The following is a 24,102-nucleotide window of genomic DNA, read 5'->3' as shown; positions in this document are numbered from 1 at the left end:
CTCCCTGGGCCCCGCACCCCCCTAGGGGTGGCACTGTGTGTGGGGATTGGCCAGGTGTGAGTAAGTATGGGTCTGCTTTAGATTGCCTGCCATTCCTTCACATGAAATGCTATTCATGTGTCAGTAAGCTCGATTCCTGTTTTATTTTTGTTACCATCATCGTCATAATGGTGAGAGAGGGCTTAGTCCTGTGGAGTGCTTTCAACTCTCAGTGAAGTCAGTGGGATTTGAGGAAGGTGGTTCCCATTCTGTTGTCATAATGGAATCTCACAGCCGTGAATGTGAGACTGGGGCCTTGCAGCCCATCAAACAAACTGTTCCACTAAGGTGAGATGCCCCGTGAAGTCAATGGAAAGGTTGCCCTTGACATCTGGGGAACTGGATCAGGTTCTTGTGAAGGATTACCATCAAGATGTTTTTAAAACCCCTTTAATTTTCTTTAGTGCCACCCTTCTGTAGCAACTGGTGATTTCATATGACCGCACATTAGTGAATCATAAAGGTGTAAAGAAGAGCAACAGAAATAGTGTGAAATCACCAGGAAAAATGCCTTCTAGTGGTAATGTGTCTTCTATGAAGCCTGATCTATAGCCCACTGAATTCAGTGGGAGGCTTTCTCTTGACTTCAGTGGATGCTAGATCAGGTCCATGGTTCACTTGGGCTAAATCTGGCTGTGAGATCCAGACTCCAGAGCTCTGCTACAATGTGGCATATGAGCAGCTCTGCAGGGTACTAGTGTTCTGCTCTCAACCCGTACGGAAATGTGCACTGAATACGTCCTTATAGGCAGCCTTTCTGCCTTATTGCTCTCGAAGCACTTAAAGGGTTGCCCACTCTTCCTCATCTCTCCCCCCACCCCCCAAAAGTGCTGCACTCTCTCTATTGGCAGTGTTGCAAGATACACTAGACTCTATCCTTGGGGTAACGGAACCTATCCCACCAGGGAGACAAGGTGAAATTGGGTTTGTAAATCACTTCAAAGAAGCTGACACATATAGAGTGGGTCAGCTCTATGACTCGGTCCTGCAGTTCTTATGTAGATAAGATCCCCCCCCCCCGGGATTGTAATTTGCTATATAAAGTCTTAGGGCTGGATCTTGAAGCCTTTATTCACATTCATACTTCTATTAATTTCAATGGGGTTGCTACTCACATTAGAAACGGCTGAAGGATCAGGACTGCAAATACTGGGCCTGTAAATGGAGAGAGAAATTTTACCAAATTCTAGAAACTAAACATCCCAAATGTGTAGGTTATCTCTGTGTCAGTCTTAACTTAGATTGTTTAAACAAATCCATATGTCCAGGACCAAGTCTTGCATTCTTTGGGGGCTTAAAACTCCCAGTGAAATGATATTCATGCTTCACAGCTGCTCCAGAGGGGACAGGGTGGCTCTGGTAATTGTCCCAGGGATGTGGAGCCTTTCACTTATAGAAGACCAAGGCCAAATTCTCTGCTGGTGCAAAATCAGTGCAACTCCATCAAAGTCAATGGAACACTGCCAATTTATGCCAGCAGACAATTTGGCCCTCAGCCTGAACCAGGGCCTGTGTCAGTAGTGACTGATGATTCATTAACAAACCATATGAAATTCTGTTCTGAGTGAACAGTTACAATCAACGTCAGCCCAAATGGCAACTTTAATTCTCAGCAGTGAGGCCAAGGACTGAATAGGCCTTATTACTTGACTTCTGTCTAATACACCGAAGTATAATGAACCCATTGATGCACTGACTTCAAAAGGTGATCCCTCCATGTCAAGGACGAGGCATGTTAGTTGGGAGATAGGGGTGAGTGTGTGTGTGTGTGGGGGGGATTGTGTGTGCGTGAGCTTCCTCTACCAGCGCGTGTGACTGTTCTGCAGTAAGAGTGGCCGTCAGTATCCTCTAGGCCTGTTACTCCGACAGCTCTCGCCAGCGCTGAAAATAAAAATACCTGTAACGGTTCACAAAATAACGCGATTTACAACAACTAAACATGAAGTTAAGCCATGTGACGATCAGTCTGATTTAGTTGCACAGTTCACAACTGATCAGTGTCCAAAACCTTCTAGAAACAGAACCGCCCAGCAGCACAAGAGTAGACTTCAGTTCAATTCTTATTGAAAATCGTACTTCACCCAAACCATTTAAATACGTAGTGATAATAAACCCACCCACCTCCCCCAATGCCCCACTTTAAACATCAGAGTCTGAATCATCTTTTAAACGGGGCCTTATACCAGGCTCTTTGTCTGTCTGCAAAAAATATAGGGCCAGTTGAGTGCAGACACAAATTATGGTCCTGATCCTGCAACAGACTGTGTGTGCGTGAAGGGAGGTGGGGTTCTACGCAGGCCCAGGGATGCACCCATGTGCAGTCAACTGAAGGATCAGGTCACTTAAATGTCTAATTATTTAATTTCAAAAGGAAAAAAAGGAGTCTGTTTTTTAAATTCTAAATTGCAAATGTGACTTTAATGACCAGTTATTTCAAAAGCGGGTAAAAAATAGGATCAAAGGGAGATCTTGTTCTAGGGTGATGGTGTAAAATAGGCATTCTCTAATTATAATCCAGACCCCGATAACTCAAGAGGAGTGTGTTTATTTCATTTGTTGTCAATCTGTATAACTCCACAGGCCAAGTCAACTATAAATTACCAGGAATTTAGGACTAAGAATTACTTTGGGGGATTATTACTCCCTCTTAGGACGTAGGAGACACTTGGAGGACACAGCGAGCTCAGTACTGAAATAGGAATGATGATGTTGCCAAGAAAGCTTGATTTATAAAGTGTAAACATCTTTAAAATGCACTCACTATCTTTTTAATGTTTGACTCTTTTATTGTGAGGGGGGGAAAAAGGAGATTCCTTTATATTAAAAGGATCATCAAAAGATAAAAAGTTTGTGAGCAAAGTTCCCTGAACCTTGTGCAAAACCATTCGCCTCCTTTGTATATAAAATAGCACAACTTTTCATGTTTCATGTTTTGCGGGGTATGCAAATCAATACCTTTTGTCATGAAAGGTTTGTTCTTCTACGTAATTTGTATTGTCTTAAAGGAACACATTAAACATAACAGAACAATTAAGAAGCCAGCCCTGCATTCCTTGCACACTTGCAATTCCCAGGCATTTTGGGTGTGTACAAATTCAGGATTAGGCCTAAAGAAACAACAGAAATTTAAAGTAAAATTCATTGTCCTTTTTTTAATGTAAAAAATTCAAGATTTGCATTTTATTCAATATAAAATTAGTATGTTTGACTGCACAGTGGGTCAAATGCTGCCCTTACATGCATACAACCCCACTGCCTTCAATGGCTTTCACCACAGTCCTGATCCTGCAAAGAGGAGCACTGAAGTGGAACACTGTACTTGCACGGAGACCCAGGGAAGTCAAAGGGGATGTGGAGCAATCTGCCAAGGTGGTTCTTTTTGCAGCATTATGGCCTATTACTGTGCGTGAAATGATTTAAACCGGGTATTCAACTCTAAATGATAGCTTTAGATGTTCAGATGTATTGATACAATACAATTTTTCAGAAAGATAAAAGCACTTTTCCCGACAGAAAGATAATCCCAAACATTGTTGCCTTGAAAATAAGTGTGTGTGTGTTCCTCTTTCTTATATACACTTGCTCTACAGTATGTATCACCGTATGTACATTTTTAAAGGGTGCTGCAGATTAATAGGCTCATCTCTTAAGGCACTTACACTCTCTTCGTTTGTATTTAAGGCATGTAATAGTCACAAATTTAATATGATGGAGCAATTTATACCCAAAGCAAATTGTGCAACTTAATTATAAGTTGCGTTGCTTTTCTTTTCTGTCCCCAGGCTCTGTCCTGAATTAGGCTAGTCCTGTAGTTGTAGCTATCTTTGTGGCTCAAATCGGTTTCTGTCTCAATTCTGCAATGGGCTCGACCCTCCAAACCCTCATTCGGTCAAGTAGTCTTTACTCATGTGAGTAGTCCCATTGGTTTCAGGATTTCTTCTCCCCTTTCACCCTTTTCCAGATCTGTCTGTCCTCTAATTTTAGGGTTTTTTATCCCCCTGAGGCACTGATCTTTATGGTTCTTCCCGGTACCATTCCATGGCCCAAGTGAATGGGCACACCATCACTCCATAGGCAGTGTTAAGACAGGTTTATTACTAATCAGCAGGGAATGCCAATCCGCAGAGCATCTGACCCCCTTCCTGTGGAGACCTAACTCTAAATTAATGTGTCAATTTCTCTACAGTGACGAACATCCAAATGATTATTATGGGTTTGTAACCATGGGGTGGGGTTCAGACCACAACATCGTGTATAAATGGATACAGAGCCAGCCTCAATCTTTACTGTAACATCTCTTAAAAACTGCGTGTGGATTGAGGGACATTTGTTTTAAGGTCCTCTAAGAACCTTCTTACAACATACTGCACAGAATAACTTTCACCCCAGTGTACGTGGAAAACTTGCAAACCTCTGTGTGATTTTTTTTTTTTAGATTTTGGTTTGAGTAGCTTATTTCAGTTTAGCTTAAACATGTTCACAATCGATTTAAGGTAAACTGAAATACCCCTGGTTTAAGGTTTGCACCAGTTTAACTAAATTGGTTTAAATTCACACTTTAGATTAAGCTGGTGAATTTTTGTTAAGATTTTCAGCTAGGAGATATGGATGCCCAGTTCCCATTAAAATGAAAGGGAATTGTGTATCCAGAATCACTTCAGGCACTTTTCAAAAAAGTTCAGCCCAAAGCTTTATGTTTAAAAAAACAAACCAGATCAGGTATGGAATGGGAACCATCCATTTAGAACTTGGAAATAAATTAGTAATTCAAAGAATGTCTGACCTACCGAGCCGTAAATTCAGGGTTCTGCAAATACCCTTTGTAGGTAAGATCTTGCTCCCAGTGAAATCAGTGGGAACGAAAGCAGGATCCAAACGCTTTTGACTCTGTTGCTAGAGATGTCAACAACTCCAGCAGGGAACATAGAGTTTCTTGAACTTGGAACAAGTCAGGGAAGTGAGGGACTAATATATTTGAGTCTCCCTTCTATTTTCTCTTAATGATTTGGGATGTTAATAGTTAAATGTGTTTCCGAAGCATTTTCCATTCACTTTTAGATCACTCTCATGCTAATAATCTCTGGCAGGGCCAGTCTCCAGTACCTGGACTGCGTGTTTGCCTTTGCCTTGAATGGCACAGAAGCTACAGATCCTCTCATGCTGGACCCATGAGGATCCAATCCATGTTGAGGAACTAAATCAAATACTGTAAGCCATCAGAGTAGTCAACATTATGGACCAGATCCATTTTTCCTCCTCCTAATAGCTCCTACAGAGGGTGTAACGCTAATGGAGTTCTACCAAGGAGAAAGTTGGCTTTCTTTAGAAGAACAGTTAAAATCATTAGGAACGAGCACAGAGTTGTTAACTGCCCTCATTCTTGTGCAATTTCTTTGAGTTACCTTTGTACTTTGCTCTTTATGCTTCAGAAAACTTAATCTACTTTTAGCTCATCCATCCTCCATTATGGTTTGGACCTTTATAAAGGAATGCTGGAAGTGTTTAAGCTTTCATAGGGGAAAATCAAACTGGAGGTAAAACATCTTCTTGCAAGAAGTTTGTCTCTGTTTTAATTTGCTATGGGGCAAGAACAGGAAATGATACTAGATCATTAAAGCAACTGCATAGTTAACCAAGTTCTCAGGCGTGTGAGAAACAATGTTTTATTTAAAACTTAGATGAGTAAGCCAGAAAAATTTAAATATAACCTCCCTTTGCCAAACTAGAAAAATTCCCTAACTGTCTGACCCCCTCGTTGTTGGGTCATGGTCCTGCCACCAGATAAATCTCTCCTATCTGTCCATAGACTGTGAGTTCAATGTTGCTTGTGTTAGTGACAGTGAATTTGGGGCTGAAAAATGAACTACTGATGAGAACTCCTGTTGAACCTGTATTGTTTGTTATTCTGAGGCAAGGATCTGGCATGGGCTAATCCAGCACTTCAAAGCTAACTGCTCTTACTTTGTATACAGAGCGTCATTGCGGAGTGGCGTGGGTGATAAGAGAAATAAGGGACTGGAGGGTTAGGATTCACTGGGAAAATGGGACCCTGTTGAAAAACTCTTTGATCTCTTCAAAGTATTTTCTGAAAGCAAGAATCTATCAAAAAGGAAATGCCATATTAAAAAAAAAAACTTAAAGAAATAATTGACATGACCAAATTTGTATGTATTTACCCCTGGAAAACATTTTTAAAGATGCTTTATGTTGATATGGGAAATATTTGTCACAAAGGAGGGGAAAATAGAAGAATAAGGAAAGATTATTAAAAGATCTTCTTTTAAAGAAGAATTTGGTTCTTGAAGTATCTACCCACCATTAGTTTGTCTTCTGGACAATAAAGACTAAGTGTAAAATTTTCACAAGTGTCTAAGTCCTATTTTTCAAAAGGCATGTGGGGCCAGATTTTCCCATCAATGGGAGTTAGGTGCTTTTCCCGCATGGGTGCTTTTGAAGACCCCACTAGGTATCCATCTGGCCTAAATACATTTGAAAATCTGGCACTTTAGACTCCTAAATCTTAGTGAGAATCCTTTGGAAAATGGCACTTAGGTGCTTTTGAACATTTTACCCAAATGCAAAGACTGAGTTAAATGTTTAATGGCAACGGGGCTGTCTTGTGAACCAACCTCTAATGGTGGTAGGGCCTAATCCAAACCCCACTGGAGTCAATGGTGTAAGACTCCCATTAACTTCAGTGGGCTTTGGATCAGGCCTTTGGCGAACAAATTAGTTCCTTGCAAAACTGCAAAGAAAAAATTGGTGCTACCAGAACATCACGCAGTCAGGGTTAGACTTCATCTGCAGGCTTCAGGTCTCTTGCTTCCATTCCATCTTCTCAGAGGGGGAAAGAGGTGACGCCACTCCCGAACTGCACTACAACTTCCTGTTCACCACGTCCCTGCAGGAGCTTAGAAAAGGAGGACATCTTTGCTCAAGAGCAGGCTAGCAGCGTCACTGAGGTGACACTCTGCCCTGAAAAGGAAGGTTAGATCAAGCCTCTTAGTGAGTAAAAAGGTCATTAAGAAGGGAGGGTGGCATAGAAACCACTTCGTGAGCCGGTCCAGCCCAAACCATCGTCTGAAGTCCCTGGCCGAGAGACGCATGCAGCTTCTTGGCATGTCCAGCCTCGGGAGCGAGTGTGCAAAGGACAGCCAAGCCTCACATCAGTGTTTCCAAACGACTAGTTCTTGTACCAGTACTGGTGCTTTAGGCTTGCGTGACTGGCACGCAAGGTTCCTCTTTTCTACCTCACCAGTAAGATACTGGTCTGCTGCAACTGTGCACCTCCCATTTTAACGTACATACGCTCCAGTCCCCAAAAGGAGCTTGCACTGTCCCAAACCCCCATCTTCCAAACAAGTATCCTTTTGGGTTAGGGAACGCACAGCTGAATAGATGCCGGGGTCACTAGTTGGTCCCACCGAACTTTTAAACTAGTACAGCTGCCTTAAAGGCTGGGACGTCCTGCCTTAGAGGAATGAGTCTGTCTCTGTCTCTCTCATCACTCTGCTGCATAACCAACCAACCAACCACACAATTAAACACCAATTAAAGTTTTGTATGAACCTCAGAAGTTTTGGCTTCACGTCAGTAACTGCTGCCTAGTAAAAGGGATTGGACTGTAAAAGAATAAATAAATAAACAAAGGACGCTTATTCTAACAGCTCATTTTAAAACAATTTGTGAGTATCATGTAGAGATAAAACGTGCATAGCACAAACTTAGCTAAGCAAAGGCTGCTTCGTTATCAGAGCACATAATTCACTAGCACGTCAGCTCTAAAGCTTGCGCGGGCTACAGAATTGTGCTGCTTGCTTATTTTTCTTGCTCTTACTGTTTTTGTTACATTTCATCTGTAGAGTGGCACAGGGAAGAATTTAGCTGGGGCCGTACTATTGCCCTGCCAACCTTTTCATGTGGGTTTTGCGCCCCCCTCCAGCCCCCCGCCCCATATTTAACTCCCCAAAGCAATGCACACTCTATTTTTGCTGTCTGCAGGCCTCTCCAAAGAACATCGATCTGCAGATTACTTGATGGCAATTAAGATAAAAAAAGACAGTATTTTAACATAAGGTGCTGGACTCCCCCAGGGATAAGGCAGAACATTATGACGGTTCATCTTTTCCGTGGAGGATGCCTATGTTTTGTGAACATAAAAACAACTTTAATTCTTCATCACTAAGCTCTAGTGACAGCGACAGTCCTTTCAAAGCGGGCACTTCTACACATCTGCCACTACTGCAAAATTTGTGGAGGGAAATAGGAATGTGCCTTTAAAATCCGTTCCTAGAGCCGGGGAGAGTTTTGGAGGGATAGAGAGGAAGAACAATCACTACTGCACCAGGAAGACTAGACTGTCCCTTCTCAATGTGTGTGGGGTAAGAATGCACCTGAGACACAAACAGGGTGTGAACATTCCCGAAGCCTGGAGCTGTTGGGATCTGGGACTTTATTCTGCCGATATAGAGAAGGAGGGCGGCAGTAGGGAGGTAGCTGAGATCCCAAAGTTCAGAGGTGTTGGCTCTGGGGTTTCGGTTCAGGGCCGTCCCTTAGGCCCAAATGTGCTTTTGTGTTGGCTGTCATTCTGGCTGACACAGCGGGACTTGAACTGGGGACATCTACAGCTAAACATGCGAGTCTTTACCGCTTGAACTAAAAAGCCATGTTTTGTAGCTCGGGGCTGTAACAGATCATGTCCTCTGTGGATCCTAAACAAAGGGAGATGCATAGCAAACACTGACCAGTGGGTTACACCCATTGCATGTTTTGCTTTCTTTAAAAAGTATAAAGGGGAACAAATCAGGTCAAGAAAGCCAGGACTCCTATAGCACATGGCCTTGGGGTAGGGGCTTGGCTTTCTCTACTGCTCTTCCTTCTCCTACCCAGCAGATAGGAGGGGATGCAGTGTGGGAAGGGAGCAGAGCTAAGAAAAAGTAACAGACCCATGAGAAAGCCGGAAGCCATCCCTAGGGAGCTAGATGCATGGACGGAGTCTCCTACTTCGTTCCTGTAGCCCCACCACTGGCTTCCCAGACTACGGTTAGACTGTGACCCCTCCTAGGGCGGTCAGGGAGTTCACAGCTAGGGCAAAGCTGCTTAAAGCAGCACTAACTTTCTGCTATGTTTCTTGCCTGGGCTCTGTGGTTTCCATGGTGGTACATGCTATTTATCATGGCCGATCCCTGACACGTTGCTGGCCCCACCTTATTGCCTATGTGGATATTGTGCAGAGGGCCATTTGGTGGCTGTGTGGAAAAGGGCCGGTAGATTTCTAAGCGACGGTGCGGTCCCAGCAGTCATCTCTGGGGGTAGTAAACGAGGTATTCTCACAGCAAGAGCAACCTCTTGAATCACGCGAGGTGAATGAGACTCTCAAGCCCTTGCAGTGTCCATTCCACTTTACCTGTTTTGCAACATACACGGTATTTGGTGTCCGCTTCCCTTCCTTACCCATCTCACTCCTAACTTTTCTGTATCTCTCTCTCGCGTATTTGGAGACAAGAGCAGTGGAAAGTTGGGGCTTTTTGAGGCCCAGGAGCATGGTGAAAGCCAGGGGCAGCTGGAAAGCTTCTGATGTGACCGTTCTCTCTATGCCAACTTTTCAAGGAGCTGCTTCGTAACAGCAGCAAACCGGCATGTGCTCTCTTCCTACGCCAATGAAGAAGGGTCTTGGGCTCTGGAAGTCGCGGGGGGGGGGGGCCCACGTGTGACACGGTGCAAGATGCCTAACGTTTGGGATGGGCTTGGGAGGTAGCACTGCAGTTGCTTCTGTTTCTGGAGCAATGATATTGACAAATGCCCTGGCCCTGGCCATGCAATGCCCTGGGATCTCCCTTTTAACGGGGCGCCTGTTGGAGGAAGCACTAGCTTAAAAGACAAACCAAAGTAATTAGCCTTGAACTGAACAGGCAGCCCGCAGCAATGGCTGGAAGCCGTTTGGTTAACAGCTTTTAAAAAGGACATGAAGGCTTACAGGCGTAAAGAGACATTTGAACTGCACTTCCTTCGATGCACTGGGGCTGAGGCTCCTGCCCAGATCTTTGTGAAGTGTAGCAGCTTGGCAGTTCTGCCCGTCCGGCTTCCTTTGGCGATTCCCTCCACCGCTTCCCAGCTACAGACTGTCGTATGGAGCAAAAATCATCTGTGTTTAGGGCAGATAGGCGTGATTGAGTTGGTCTGTGCACAAGACTGTGAGGACAGGGACTACTAATCCCGAGTCTGATGCTGATTCATTCTGTGGCCTCAGGCGAATTATAAATAGCCAGTTTATACAGTGCTGTAAATTCACATAGCATTTCACCTCTCTCTCTCAGGTCCCCCATCTGTGCGCTGTGTGGGGCAGAAACCGACCTTTTGTTCTGTGTTTGCTCAGCACAGAGTACAATGCGTTCCTGGCCCACAGCAAGGGCACCCGAGTGCTTCAGTAATATGCATAATAAGCAGGAATAGAACTACTTAATAAGTAACTACTTAATAACTACATAATAAGCAGGAATAGAACTCCCTTCTTCAACGAAGGTGTTCCTGAGGATTAATTACTGCATCTCATCTGCAGTCTGAGCTAGGAAGAGGTCCCAATGAAGACAAGGATCCTGTATATGCATTGCCCATTGGGCTCCTGTTTGTAAATGGTTTTCAAACTCTGAAGCGCTTCCGGAGTGCGAAATACAGTATGATTGAGGGGTCCAGTATGGGTTAAAATAATAATCTGTCTGTATCTTCATCCAGATCTCAAACCAAATCCAGCCTGAGCCTTTTTCAGCAGTTGGGAAAAGTGTGATCAACGTTGTGTGTGTATCTGTGTGTGTGTGTGTGTGTGTGTGTGTGTATCTATGTACTACATCCACCTGTTGAGCAGCTCCTGGTTTCAGATGGGACAGGAACTGAAAGTAATATACAGCGAGGGATTCCTCGCCCAGGCAAAATGGAAGAGTTCCAGAAAAGAATCTCTCGAGAACGCCGGACTTGCTACACGTCAATGGAGCTACTCTCAGTAGTAAGCTCAGTGTTCAGCCATAACTGTTTGCAGGATCAAGCCCTCGACAAAATCTCGCCGGGCAGAAATCTCGGCTACGCATGCAGACTTTTGGATGCTTACCAAGACTTGCTAGTGGACTACGTAGCCTCACTGTGAGAGCGTGTGCTCTGCACACAGCCCTCTCGATGTGCTTCCCCTTCGTTTTCGCTCAAATTGACCCTCCAGGTAAGAGCCTGGGCAACACTACACAGCACGGCCACACTCTCTCTTTAACTCCGGAATCAAAAGACGATTGCCGTTTCGGGCCCAGCTCCCCAATTTGTCGGGTATCAGTAACACATGACCCATGCTTGTACCCTATTGCACAGAGACGTTTACCAGCTGGACTTTGCCAAGGGGTTGAGAGAGTTTTCATTAAGAAAATTAAAGTGACACGTCCCTGGACAGCATGTTAGTTGCATATTTTTTTAATGCCAAAATGCAGCAGCTACTAACGAGGATGAAATGTCCATGCAGGGCCAGAATTAAGAACTGAGTCTCAATGCTTTCCCTGGAAACAAACGCTGAGAGTTGGCAGATGCCACTGTGGCTCAATCTGTTGACTTGCCAAGTCTAATGCTACCACTGCTAGATACTGAACGGTTTGCAAGTTAAGCAACACCTTCAATCAGATGTGTGCTCCCATTTGTTATCCTTCAGGAATTCCAGCTGTGTATATTATAGTAGTACTTCGCCTCTTTGTATTTATTTTAGAGGGCTATACTAAAGAACATTATAAACTCCGGCATGTCTACGCTATATGAACTCCATATGCTGAAGCTTAATTTTAAATGCCATTAAAAAAGCACTTAACATTTACAGTAGATCAGTCTGGCTACTTTAGCAGCTTGGCAGTAGTACAGTATGTGAAATGATTGGGGAAGAACGAACTTCAGAAGCTACAGGTTATTTTAAAAAAAAAACAACAACCCCAACTTCTACAGAATCCTTTACTGGTACATCTCAACAACTGTCCAAAATCCTATTTTCTAATTTTTTCTTAACGTCCATTTTTTCTTTCATTTCATTTTTAAATGCAATTTTAAGACCTAATTTATAAAAAAAAAAAAAATCTTGGCATTCGGCTTGGATTCCTTGTGTAATTTTTTTACGGTGTGAATTGGGCTGTGTGTTCACAACCTGAAACGTCCTACTGTATTTATACAGGTGCTTACCTGTGTGAGGACAAAGTTAAGAGGAGTGCAGAGTTTATGAATGAAAATCAAATATGGACATTGGTAAACCACCCCTGTTTAGTCCCAGCTAAATACATCATAAATATCTGGAATTTATGCAGGGTGTTAAAAGAGTCAATTCAAATGAATCCTAACAGGGTCCATTTTGTTGCCTTCTCCCGGAGCAGTTACAAAATGGTGGCAAAGACAGCAACTACCGCTCATCTGACAGGCCCAGATTGTTCAGCCCAGATTGTTCAGCACTCGCCACTTTCCTTGGCCACACATACAGCGATCCCTTTTAGTGGCGGGAAGAAACGTGTTCATTAAAAAGAGAAAAGGGGGAGAAAAGAGTTTAAAATCTCGGGTCTATCCGAGTGTGGGGGAGGGCTCTTTCTGCCAGGCCAAGCTATTAATCCAGATTAAACTCTCATTTGAGTTGCTAGACATTTTGACAGAGTAATGATGTCAGGATTTGGCCCGTTGTTGCTAATGCTGGTTGTGACGATGCTGCCTCAGGATATAGATATTTTCATCCGCTCTGCCCGTTTTTTTCCTAGTACAAATGAGCCGTCCCGGCATGTTGATGTATTGGATTGTTCCGTCTTCTTGCTTAAAGACCGTGATGAGCCAGTTTGCGCAAGTAACTTGTTTTTATTGGCTGGGGAGAGGCTTGGTAATATGGAGCCAACAGAAAAGCTACTCATAAGATTGAAGATGCCTGGTCCTGCAAACCCGTACTGCTTACTTGGTGTTTAGTCCCCTGGAAACCAATGGAAGTACTCGCATGGATCAAAGCTACCCACACCAGCAAGGGTTGCAAGCGCTTACACTGCGACTGTATGAAGTAATTTCCCTGTCACTTCTAGCTGTTGTTTGTTTTCGCACTGTAAATACTGCTCAGTAATGTAACGTCTTGGGGTGAGATTTTTCTGCTTGTGTAAATTGGCACAACTCCACTGGCTACAACGGTGCTGCGCCAACTGACCCTAGCAGAGAATTTGAGTCAGACACTCCATTCTTGAACAGTATTTGCTGTATTCAGTTAATGCACAGTAAAGTCAATGGAGCTGCACCTGTTTACATCAGCATAGACTTTGACCCTTAATCTGCTCCCCTCCGTTGGAGAGAGGAAACCTGGGGTCTCTGAGGCAGGGCTCTATATTGGGTCAATATCGATTAGTAACACTTCCCCCCCCCCCCCCCCGCCATCTCATGTAAGGTTTTTCACCATAGTCGTAGTATTTATTATTTGTATTACCCTCGCACCTAGGAGCCCTGTCATGGAACATGACCCCATTGTGCTAGGTGCTGCACAAACATACTCTCGCTGTCTAATGACTGGATGTTCATAATTTCTGATCAAAGTTCAGAACTGTGTGTGTAGGAGTTTTCCCGAGATAAGTTATCTCCTTTATGTTGTTAACCTGACCGTGGGAGGCAGAGATTCCTTCACTGGGGGAGTGTAGTGTGCAGTGTAAGATAGTTCCTTTACCTCTTTCAGACCCATAGTCACCAGCACTCATGCTTTGTGTTCCCTCTGGAAGGCACTAGGCCAACCAGAGTCATTCCCAGATGATCCTGAGTAGCTTTTAAAATCAAATCAGCGAATACCCCAGTTTTTTAGGGTGAAAATCACCTTCAGGCAGAGGGCCTGTACAAGGCCCAATGCACCGATTAATAAGGGCCTACTCACTGCCCTGAGCATGCATTAGGGATTAAATTCTGAAAATGGTCAATGCAAGGCCTGCACCCCATGTAAGTCCCCCTTTTGCTCTGTTATGAGGAAGGGGAACTTAAGTGGCTCACAGACCTCGTGTTCGCTCTCCACAGGGATGAATGTCATTCAAATGCCTTAAGTGACACTTAAGTGATACGTAGTCTTTAGGGTGAATTTCACTTTAGACTTTCACTGGAACCTCCTTTTGGGGCTCCTCTCTGCTGTTCAGTTATTTTGTACTATGTGTTAAGTTATGCGCTAACGTATTAACCCTTTGCTTTTCATAAGGAGGATGTTTCCTAGCTACAAAATTAAGGTAACTGGGATGAACCCCAAGACCAAGTACATACTGTTGATCGACATTGTCCCAGCTGATGATCACCGGTACAAATTTTGTGACAACAAATGGTAAGAGACTATTTGGTTTTTTTTCCTTGGGTTACCAAAAGAGACAAAATACCAGATACCAAAGTGCTATTTAACCTAGCCAGGAAACGCAGAACAAGAATCAATGGCTGGAACTTAAAGCCAGACAAATTCAAATTAGAAACAAGGTACAAGTTTTTTAATAGCGAGGGCAATTAACCAGCGAACAAACTACTAAGGGAAATGGTGGAGTCTCCATCACTTAATATTTTCATATTAAGCCTGGATGCTTTTCTAGAGAATATGCTTTAGTCAGACACAATGGGGCCAATCCAGGGGTAACGGCATGAAAGTCTACAGCCTGTCATACACAGTTTAGACTAGACGATGTAGTGGTCCTTCTGGCCTTAAAAAATTATGTATCTATGAGGCCTTAGATTTGCAGTGGGTTGAGCGTTGACCATTTCTTCTCTAATTATATTTGTTCTGTGGGAAAGAGCCACAAAGCCACCAGGTGAAGATCTGTGGGCAGACCAGATGAATCGCCCTCATTTATCCAAACTGGTGCGACTTTTCTTGACCTCACCTACTAGTCCCAATAGGTTGATGCTGGCAGTTGATGGTGGCCATCTTGGATTTATGTCTTTTGAGCAAAAATACTTCTTGTCACTCTCGAGACGTCATTGTCTGTTAGAAATATCATATGTGTTTTAAAATAAATAAATTGATAACAAACCCACCACCACCAGAGAGTTCTTGAAGTGCCTGCTCTCCTTTCCTGTTGCCATTTTTGAAACACAGGAGAGTAGGGATCTCGCAGTTCTTGTGGTGGTAAGGTCCCGTGGGAATTGAGGCCTACCCCAGGTTGGAAGTCACAGCCCTAGAGGTTGGATAGTTAAAATATGGGACGACTTTGTGGTCTCAGAAAGAGGGAGGACGAGCGGAATTGGTCATCCAGTGTAGCCCAGTTCTGGAGCCATTTTTATTCCCCCCTCCTCCCCCCCCCCCCTTTTTTTTTTTTTGCTTTATTTTTCTTTCTCCAAATTTTTCCCCTTTCTCTCTCCTCTCACCCTCTCTCAATGAGAGCAAGATTACTCAGCAGGAAAGGCAGGTTTAATATTGACTTTCCTGCCCATGGGAATCTCGTGCATCTTGTCACCTGAAAATCTCTCCTTGCTGAAAATATGCTGTGCCCTTCCCAGAACCCTCCTGCTTTCTCTGTGTGGAGCTTCATCTGTTCCATTAAGTGTCAACATTGCTTCTAAGTCAATGGCAAAACTCCCATTGACTTTGAAGGGAACGGAATTGACCTTTTCATAGTGATATCCCATACAAATGTAATCTACGTGCACATTTTAGGGCATTGTTCTAGTTTTTTTAATTGCCTTTGAGCTAATGCTTGTTTCTGGAGTCCTTGTAGGATGGGAGCCATATTCACCGGGAACCTTACGCAACCCAGGGCAAATTCTTTGCTTTAGCCATTAAGTCCTAGATGATGTTAACTCTCTTAATTTAACTTTGGCCGTCACTAGAACTGTTTTCCCTTTCCATTTGTTATTGCTGTTGGAAAGGCTCTGCTGTTTTTGGTCATACTCCTCTCACTGGTGTTTTATAGCATAAGAACAATACACAGTAAGGGGAGAGTTGCTGTCACATGCTGTATTAGAGCATTAAATCCATGAAAACTAATGGAGCTTTTGATGTGTGAACAAAGGTGGCTGGCAGGGGGGGATGGGAGGACAAATCCGCGTCCCAGCCGCAGCCTGGGAACTGGGCTTCCACAGGGGCTGGAGGGGAAGGAGTCACTTCCCAAGAGCTTCTACCAAGCTGGAATTCCAGTCTTAGGAGCTACAGTAGCCTCTGCACTTGTTGCAGCCCTGCTACCTGGATCCAGCCTTGGACTTGCCCCCTACACTCTTTCCCCAAATGCCTTCTTCCCCCCCCCCCCCCAGAGTGATGCTGGATCCTGCCTCTCTGCACAGTGGAGCCATGCGGAGACCTCTGAGTGGCAAAGACAGGACTTGCCCATAGCCAGTTCTCATACGGCTGCCATGTAGTATCACTCCTACAATACTATGTGTCCAGGTAAAACCCTGGCCAGGCAATGAGAACTGCAAAAATGAGAAAAGAGGTCTGTGTTCCTTGCCCCACTTTTTGCTTCATCCTTCCCAGACCCATGAAACAGCAACAGCATCCTAAATTTCTTGCGTTTCTCCAGCTGGCCACCCGGTCTGGGCCAAATCCATCTTAGAATACAGACGGTAGCTCAGGATTTGTAAGACGGTTACCATGTCCAGTTAGGTAATGAATTGCTCTGAAGTGCTAATTGGCCAGGAAGATGTAACCCATGAGTGCCTTGTTCACAGGATGGTGGCCGGGAAAGCGGAGCCCGCAATGCCTGGGCGGTTATACGTTCATCCGGACTCGCCCGCCACGGGAGCTCACTGGATGCGGCAGCTGGTGTCGTTTCAGAAGCTAAAGCTCACTAACAATCACCTCGATCCGTTCGGACACGTAAGTTCTGGAAATGTTATTGCCAGAGGTGGGCACAAGCCCCAGTTTGCATGAGAGTCTGAACTTCCTCAGATTTCAAGCAGGCTTGGCTCTGGGGCTCCACTGAGGAGTGGCCTCTAATTCATTAATTTTTTTATAATTATTAGTAGCATTTCCTTTATTCTATTAGGTAACTGAGAATGAGGATGTTTTAATGATACCAGATCAAGCACTCCCCGCTCACTGCTTTAGTGCCATTGCACTGGCCTCTTGAAGTGCCGTGTGTGACTTGTTCAGTTATTCATCTGCGTAGCGCTGTTGGGCTTCTACTCTCCGCTATGGAATTTTCAAGTCAGTGGTTTCAGATGTTTCAGCCAAAGCCTTTGATGCGTACGGTATGCAGAGCACTCAGAAACAGGTTACATAAGATCGTCATTTTCCAAGCTGGCTTCGGCACTCCTATAAAAGATGGAGTAGTTTATTTGGAAACTCTTAATTCCTGTGTATTGCAGATGTCGGACTGGGAAGTACACTGTTATCGACCACAATACATTTAATAGCTTAGAACACTGGCCTTTCCAGACTGCCAGCCATGTGTGCGCCTGCGTAGGTAAATACAACATACTGACTAGTCTAGTTTTCACTTTGCCAGTTGAAGGACACGTACAAATAAACAACATTGACTCGAACTAGTAAGGTTAGATTTTTAGGATTTGTAGAATTCTTTTAATTTTAGTGGTCTCAGGCACTTAGCAACGCAGGTCCGAGCATTTGCTTTGCATAACAACACATGATTTTTACCTGCTGCTCCTTGAAATACTGGTGCTGTTGGGAGGGGCAGTGTGGGGGATGCCGATAGGCTTGCAAAGTGAAGGGGAAGCGGACCTGTCTTGCTCAAACTGAGCATGTAGCCATATGCTAAATGGCAGAGCTTCAGCTGGGGTAAATGGTCATAGCGTCACAATCATAAGCTATGCACAATGTTAATTGTCCAAACTACATCACACAAGGATCTGCCCCGAAGGGTTAAATCCTGGCCCCAAGGCATAACTCTGTTCCCATTTTAAGTCAATAAGAGTTTTGCCATTAACTTCAATGGGTGCAGAGACTAATGCTAATGCTTTGCATTTCAGAGCATCCTATGGTGAGAAAAAAACAAACAGCCAGCCCCCCACCCCAAAATCAAGTGCTCTTATTAATATAGTTGTCCTGAAATATACAAAAGTTACAACTCACTTGGAGAGAGAAATGACTTTTAAACATACTGATCTGGGGGCCTTTCCCAAAGCCCGTTGAAGTCAACAGCAGCCTTTCCAATGACTTCAGTGAATTTGGATCAGATCTATGGCACGCAAGATTTCAACAGAACCTAACAAAGCTCTTTGTGCAGTCAAATTTTGCACATTTCCCTGACTGGCTTGAGCAGAAATAAGGGTTGCTGATGGGACACTCTGCATAGGGAGATTGTATAAATCAAATAGAAACACAATAAAATTCTAAAACAAAACAAAACCCTGAATAAGCAAATCCACTTTGCATTAACATAGGGAAAGCAGAACGCTGTAAGTCCCCAAAATAGTGCAGATCCAGTAATTTTAGGGTCTGTCCAGAATTTTTGATGCCTTTTATGACTTTATGCAAATTCGAACTATCTTCCCATTTCTAAATTTCAATGCTGCAAAGATCCCAGCCATCACAATGTGATGCCTTGATAACCCAGCTTTACAGAAAACAGTCAAGCAAAGTTGGGAACTTGACCCCCTTCTCCAACCTATTGACCCCAATGAAATGTGTGTGAACTTCAAAGACTAATCAGGACCATTTAAATGCTTACATTATTAAGCGCAGGCTTTCTCCCCCCCCACCACTCTTTTTTTTTTTTTTTTTAAGGGAAAAAAACACCATGGAAATTAAATGCAAGCAACTATGCTAAAGATTGCATGGCTAAAAATGTCATCTTTGGAAAATGCCAAAGTTAAGGTCGCAGTGGCAGCAGTAACTTGACGGCTTTGCACACATCACATTTTTTATCCCGCCCCCTGGTTAACTGTGTATTTTAATGTATTACTGTTTATGTTGTAAAATGCATACTGTCAAACTTACAGGACGTTCACTGTGGTCATAAAAAAACCAGGATATCTAGTGTTACTGTTGGAACGTTCAGCATCTGCTTTTCCTGACCTTCTTTTTTTTTGTTTTTTTTTGGTCATTTTTAACTATGCAATTTATTTAACACACTGAGTTGGTGATTTTTTTTTTTATTTTTTCACCCATTTATTAAACGTTTTGTTTGTCACTCGGAGGCCACGTTCATAATAGGAAGGGGACTCTGTTTAGATTCTCTGGGTCAGATCCTCAGCTAGCGTATGTTATCGTAGTGCCATTGACTACAATCACGATCAACACCAGCTCAGGATCTGGCCCTCTCGCCTCATGTCATCTGTCCGCTAAGACTGCCCTTTTATCTACGATTTTAGTACAGTGTACGCTCAAGAAAAATGCCAGGAGTAAAATTTTCAAAGGTGCCTAGGTCCCATTTTCAAAAGCCTCTAAATCCCAGTGGGACTTAGGCACTTCAGAACTTTAAACCACTTTTGAAAATAGGATTTAGGTGCTTTAGAGATTTTTAATTGTTTTTTATATGCATATGAAGGAAGGCAGGACCATGTACTGGGCTAGTCAGACTTTTCCTAGCAATGCAGGATGTTTCATTGCATTTGTTACACTGTCACTGACGCTTCACAGGGCTTGTCTACACCAGGAGCTATTCTGAAACAGTGATTCCTGATTAACTCCATGTGTGCGCGCTCCTATTCCAGAATAAAAGTGCTGTATTCCAAATTAACGTACTCGGCTTAATCCGCTTTGAATTCACACCCTATTTTATCCCAGATTAATTGGTACCGTTACAGACCAACCTTTAGAGTATAAGCTCTTCAGGGCAGAGGCAGTGACTTTGTGTGTGTTTGTACAGTCCCTAGCACAACATAGGCGCCAGTTTTGATTGGGGTTAAGGGATACTACTGCTTTGTATAAATTAATAATAATCACTTTTAATTTCTAAGACTTTGCTCTCAAAGTATTCGCAGACTCTCTCTTTATGCTCCCTAAAAACAGGTCATAAAACCCACACTGCTTGTTTGCCTTCTATTCCTGCTCTATAAGGCTAGCCTGCCATTTCCTTTTGATTTTCCAAAAACCTCAAAACCACTGCGGGCCTTTTTCCTCATGCTGCAGTTACTTTCCTTTTTGGTGCACAGAGAGTGACCCAGGAAGAGGCCTCAACAGCAGCCCACTTTGGCACTGTTAGTTCAAGGGAAACGGCTAGTGCCAACCAGGTGTGTAAACATAGGGTTTCTTACCGTCCCACCAAATCTCCACACATGGAGAGGGAACTGTTAAGTGAGCAATCCTAAAGGCCCTGCACGGTTTGCTGCAGAATCTCTGTTACAAGGCTATTGGACCCCGCTCTAAACTGCAGCTTTTTTGTGTGTGTAAGTAATCTCTTTATAACATGCTTTGACATGCAGAACTCTTCTAGACTCCTTGCAGACGACGGCTGTCTGAGGGGGAGGCAGGAAGTTACTGCAAAATAGCTCTGCTTTTAACTACTCCATTTCTGCATTCACCTTTTTTTGGCAAACGCATCGTTTGGAAAAAATGTCTTTACAACTCCCCTGTCTATGCACGTCACAGCTAAGTTTTGGGGGGTGTTTTTTTTTTTTCTTTTCTTTTCAGGCTTAGATCACGTACACCAGTGTATGGCTCTCACAAGCATATAGTATTGCCAACCCTCCATGATTGTCCTGGAGTCTCCAGGAATTAAAGATTAACCTTTCATGAAAGATTATGTCATGTGATGAAACCTCCAGGATTACGTCCAACCAAAATTGGCAACCCTACAAGCCCGTTCTAGGAGTGCTTATCACAGACACTTGTGAAGCACAAAAAATTGTTGAAAGAAAAGGAGGACTTGTGGCAGACTAACAGATTTGTTTGAGCATAAGCTTTCGTGAGCTACAGCTCACTTCATCGGATGCCTTCCAAAATAGTTGAGCTCCCTGCTCCCATCTGCAGCCTCCATCGGAGATTTGCATCGTTGGGGGTTCGGCGTGCAGTGCATATCTGATCATTTACTTTGAGCACGGCTAGGCCTTGGCAGCCACACATCTGCTATCTTTATAAATAAATGAATGAGTAGGCAAATCCTTTACAGTCCCCTCAATGAATTCCTTAGGAAGTAAATCCAGGCCCTGATTCTCTGCACTCCAGTAACTGATTAAGGCCTTGATCTTGCAAATAACTTATGCCAGGAGTAGTCCCACTGAGTTCATAAAGCGAAGAACGTGCAGGCCTGAGGCCTAATTAGGTAAACTGATTAATTGTAATAAAAAGACTTGGAGGCTTTGCAGAATTGAGCTCACTCACTGAACTCAGTGAGGTATGACTGAAGATTGCTTGCGGTAGTCAGGGTTTGTGGGATCAGGCCTTTAGAGTATGCTCTGAAAATGCTCAGATTCTGACCATGAGCTATTAACAGATTGAACAACCTATCACCTAAAACATTCACTGCTGTCACTAGGGGGGAAGACTCATAATCAAGTCCCTAAATTTTTCACTGGTAAATTATCTGCTGTTGTCAATTCTTTGGATTATGAACAGCGGCCGCAGTATACTGTCCAGGCATAACAAGGGGCAGTGCCTGTCTGAAAGAATTCACAGTCTCAGGGCTTGTCTGCATGAGCAAGTTGCGCTGATATAACTTAAACTGCTGAAAACCCCTGTGTGGGGAGACTTATTTAATTTTGAGTGGTTTATTTCAGTTTAGTTTAAACTGACTCCTAATCTAAACCAAAAATAAGCCTGGTTTGAGCGGAAATAGGTATCCGCAAAGCAGTTTGCACCAGTTCGAAGCAATTTAAAATTGCACCTTTAGTTAAGTCAGTGTGCCTCTCTCATGTGGATGAGCCCTGAGATATCTGTGGGGAAGGGGCGGGGGAGAGAGAGTGAGTTAATTAAATATGTTTTAACTATCCCCTTTAGCTTCCTACCTGTGTTTTGCCTCTTTGGACACTGAAATCTTTATTCAACGACCAGGGGAGGTCTCGGGTTGAGGTGCTTGTCAGAAGGAGCTGCCGAGACCCTTGTTCAGGAGCTTTGCAGATGGGTGAGGAAGGAGTGTGCTGCACTTGGGCATTTGCAAATGTTTATTTTGGAAGGGAACCAGCGTGCAGATAAGCGCGCCGCTCTGCAGCTCTTCATTGAGGTGACTGAGGATGTGTGAGTTCAGCCTTGCCAGTTTAGAGCAAACAATTAGGAAGATTCATACTTTTATTTTATTTAGTCAAGAACCAGGGTAGGTAGGTAGGAAGGTCTTGTGGCTGAGGCATAGGGCTAGGAGTCTGGAGAGCTGGGTTCTGTCGCAAGCTCTGCCACGGATTTCTTGAGTGACCTTGGGTGAACTGCTTCCCCGCCCCGTGCTTCAGTGTAGACTTCAGTCAATTCACAAGTTGTGGATCTTGTCTGTATCGGGGACTTTTGTGCTGGTGCAGCTAGACCAATGTAAAGCCCCTTGTATTGATACACACTGCACAAGTATAAAAAGTGACTTGCACAGGATAAACTGCACCGGTGCAAGTGACCTTGTACATCAGTGCAGCATGTCTACACTAGGTGTCTGCATTGGTACAGAAGATACTTTTTTCTCTCTGAGCAATTTTTAATCAGGAAATGCCTGTGTTTTACATCAGGCTTTTCAACTGAAAAATACTCTTGTTGAATATGGATTCAGAGGACTTCAGCAGCTTAGCCAGAGATTAGGGGTCTATTATGGGCGTGGGGGTGGGTCAGGTTCTGGGGCCTGCAACGTGCAGGAGGTCAGACTAGATGATCATGATGGTTCCTTCTGACCTTAAAGTCTGTGAGTCTATGAGGAGTGAGCAAGTGCCTGTGATATTCCCCTACAGAGTTGATCAGATCCTAAAGAAATCATTTTAAGCCACTTATGTTGAAAGGTAAAAGCCCTCCTCGTAGAGTGAGACCTTTAATTTATGTATTTCAAAACTTTACATGCACAGATAATCAGCCCAACAGAACCTCTGATTTATGTGTGTCCTGAGGCTGGCGTGTGATATAACAAGCTCATTATTTTGACAGATTTGGGGCTTTCCTTCCTAATGCCATGTAAATGATTGGTAGCAACGTACACTTTCTTTGAAAGTGGAAAATATTTTCTAAACTTGAGAGTCAGAATGCTGACACAACAGTTATGTATCCACTAAAATTACTGATTTATTCAGGCTACAATACCCATCCAGCTACTGGTTCCAGATGAAAAATGAGAATTACTCCTTCAGAACACTAACCACAAGCTTTAGTGGATCTGTTAATTCGTTTAGTGACTATTATCTGTAGTCTCCTGGTAATGCTACAAAAATGTCTTTATTAAAAAGGATTACATATTAATATTTCTTGAGGAAGGTTAGTACAGAGCATTAAAGGAGACCTGACAAATATTTCTATTAGTTTAGATCCTTATGAATGGAACTCCATTGTCTTTTAAAGTATGTATATGAGTTCTCTGTGTCCAGGTCTGGATGAGAGAGTGCTTACAGATTGTTACAAAGGAATTCTCCTACAGGTTCTCATTCTCATTGATTTCACTGGGTTTTGGATCAGGCCCACAGTGAATTATTTTTTCCCTGAGAGACCAGTTTATTTCTAAGCCGAGGATTCACTCCAACCAGAACTGAAATTTGCAGGGCACTGACTTTCATTCTACTTGGGTGTTTCCCCACATCACAGTCCACAATGATATTTAGATTGCGAGCTCTTTGGGCCCGGGACCGTCTGTCTGGTCTGTGTTTATACAACACCTAGCCTAGTAGGGGTCCTGGTCCGTGACTGGGGATCCTAGCTGCTACCACATACATAATCATAATACCAGCTCACAAAGCCCAACCCCAGAAGACGGGCTGTGAAACTGAGTCTGGTCCCGAGTCCAAAGGCCGCTGAAATCCATGCAAGTCTCTTCATTTACTTTAATAGGCTTTGGATGAGGCCCTAGGGGGAAACAAATCCTCCCCCTAGGCTATCAAGCCACCATTTCCACCCATATCCTTTTATGGCAGGGTGATAATGTCTCCATAACTGCCCTGCACAGTTATGTCAGCAGAACTAGTCTGCAGTGCTCTCACCACGTGTGCAATCCACATATAGGCTCTGCAAATCATCCCCATGTCCAGGCAGTAGAACTGCTCTACTGCAGGCAGGTTCATTTCTGCCTGCTG

General features: G+C 43.7%; 1 protein-coding gene across 1 annotated transcript in view; it reads left to right on the top strand.

Annotated features, from left to right (window-relative positions):
* Positions 1-24,102, top strand: part of TBX4 (T-box transcription factor 4) — a 51,518-nt gene that overhangs the window by 4,385 nt on the left and 23,031 nt on the right. Inside the window, exons 3-4 of the mRNA XM_074974470.1 lie at positions 14,243-14,362; positions 16,687-16,834. Of these exons, the coding sequence (XP_074830571.1) occupies positions 14,243-14,362; positions 16,687-16,834 (268 nt within the window). The remainder of the gene's footprint in view (positions 1-14,242; positions 14,363-16,686; positions 16,835-24,102) is intronic.

The sequence above is a fragment of the Natator depressus genome, chromosome 17, assembly GCF_965152275.1.
Source record: "Natator depressus isolate rNatDep1 chromosome 17, rNatDep2.hap1, whole genome shotgun sequence".
Lineage (NCBI taxonomy): Eukaryota > Metazoa > Chordata > Testudines > Cheloniidae > Natator > Natator depressus.
Note: the sequence above shows the minus strand (reverse complement) of the source record. Positions and strands in the feature narration are given on the sequence as shown.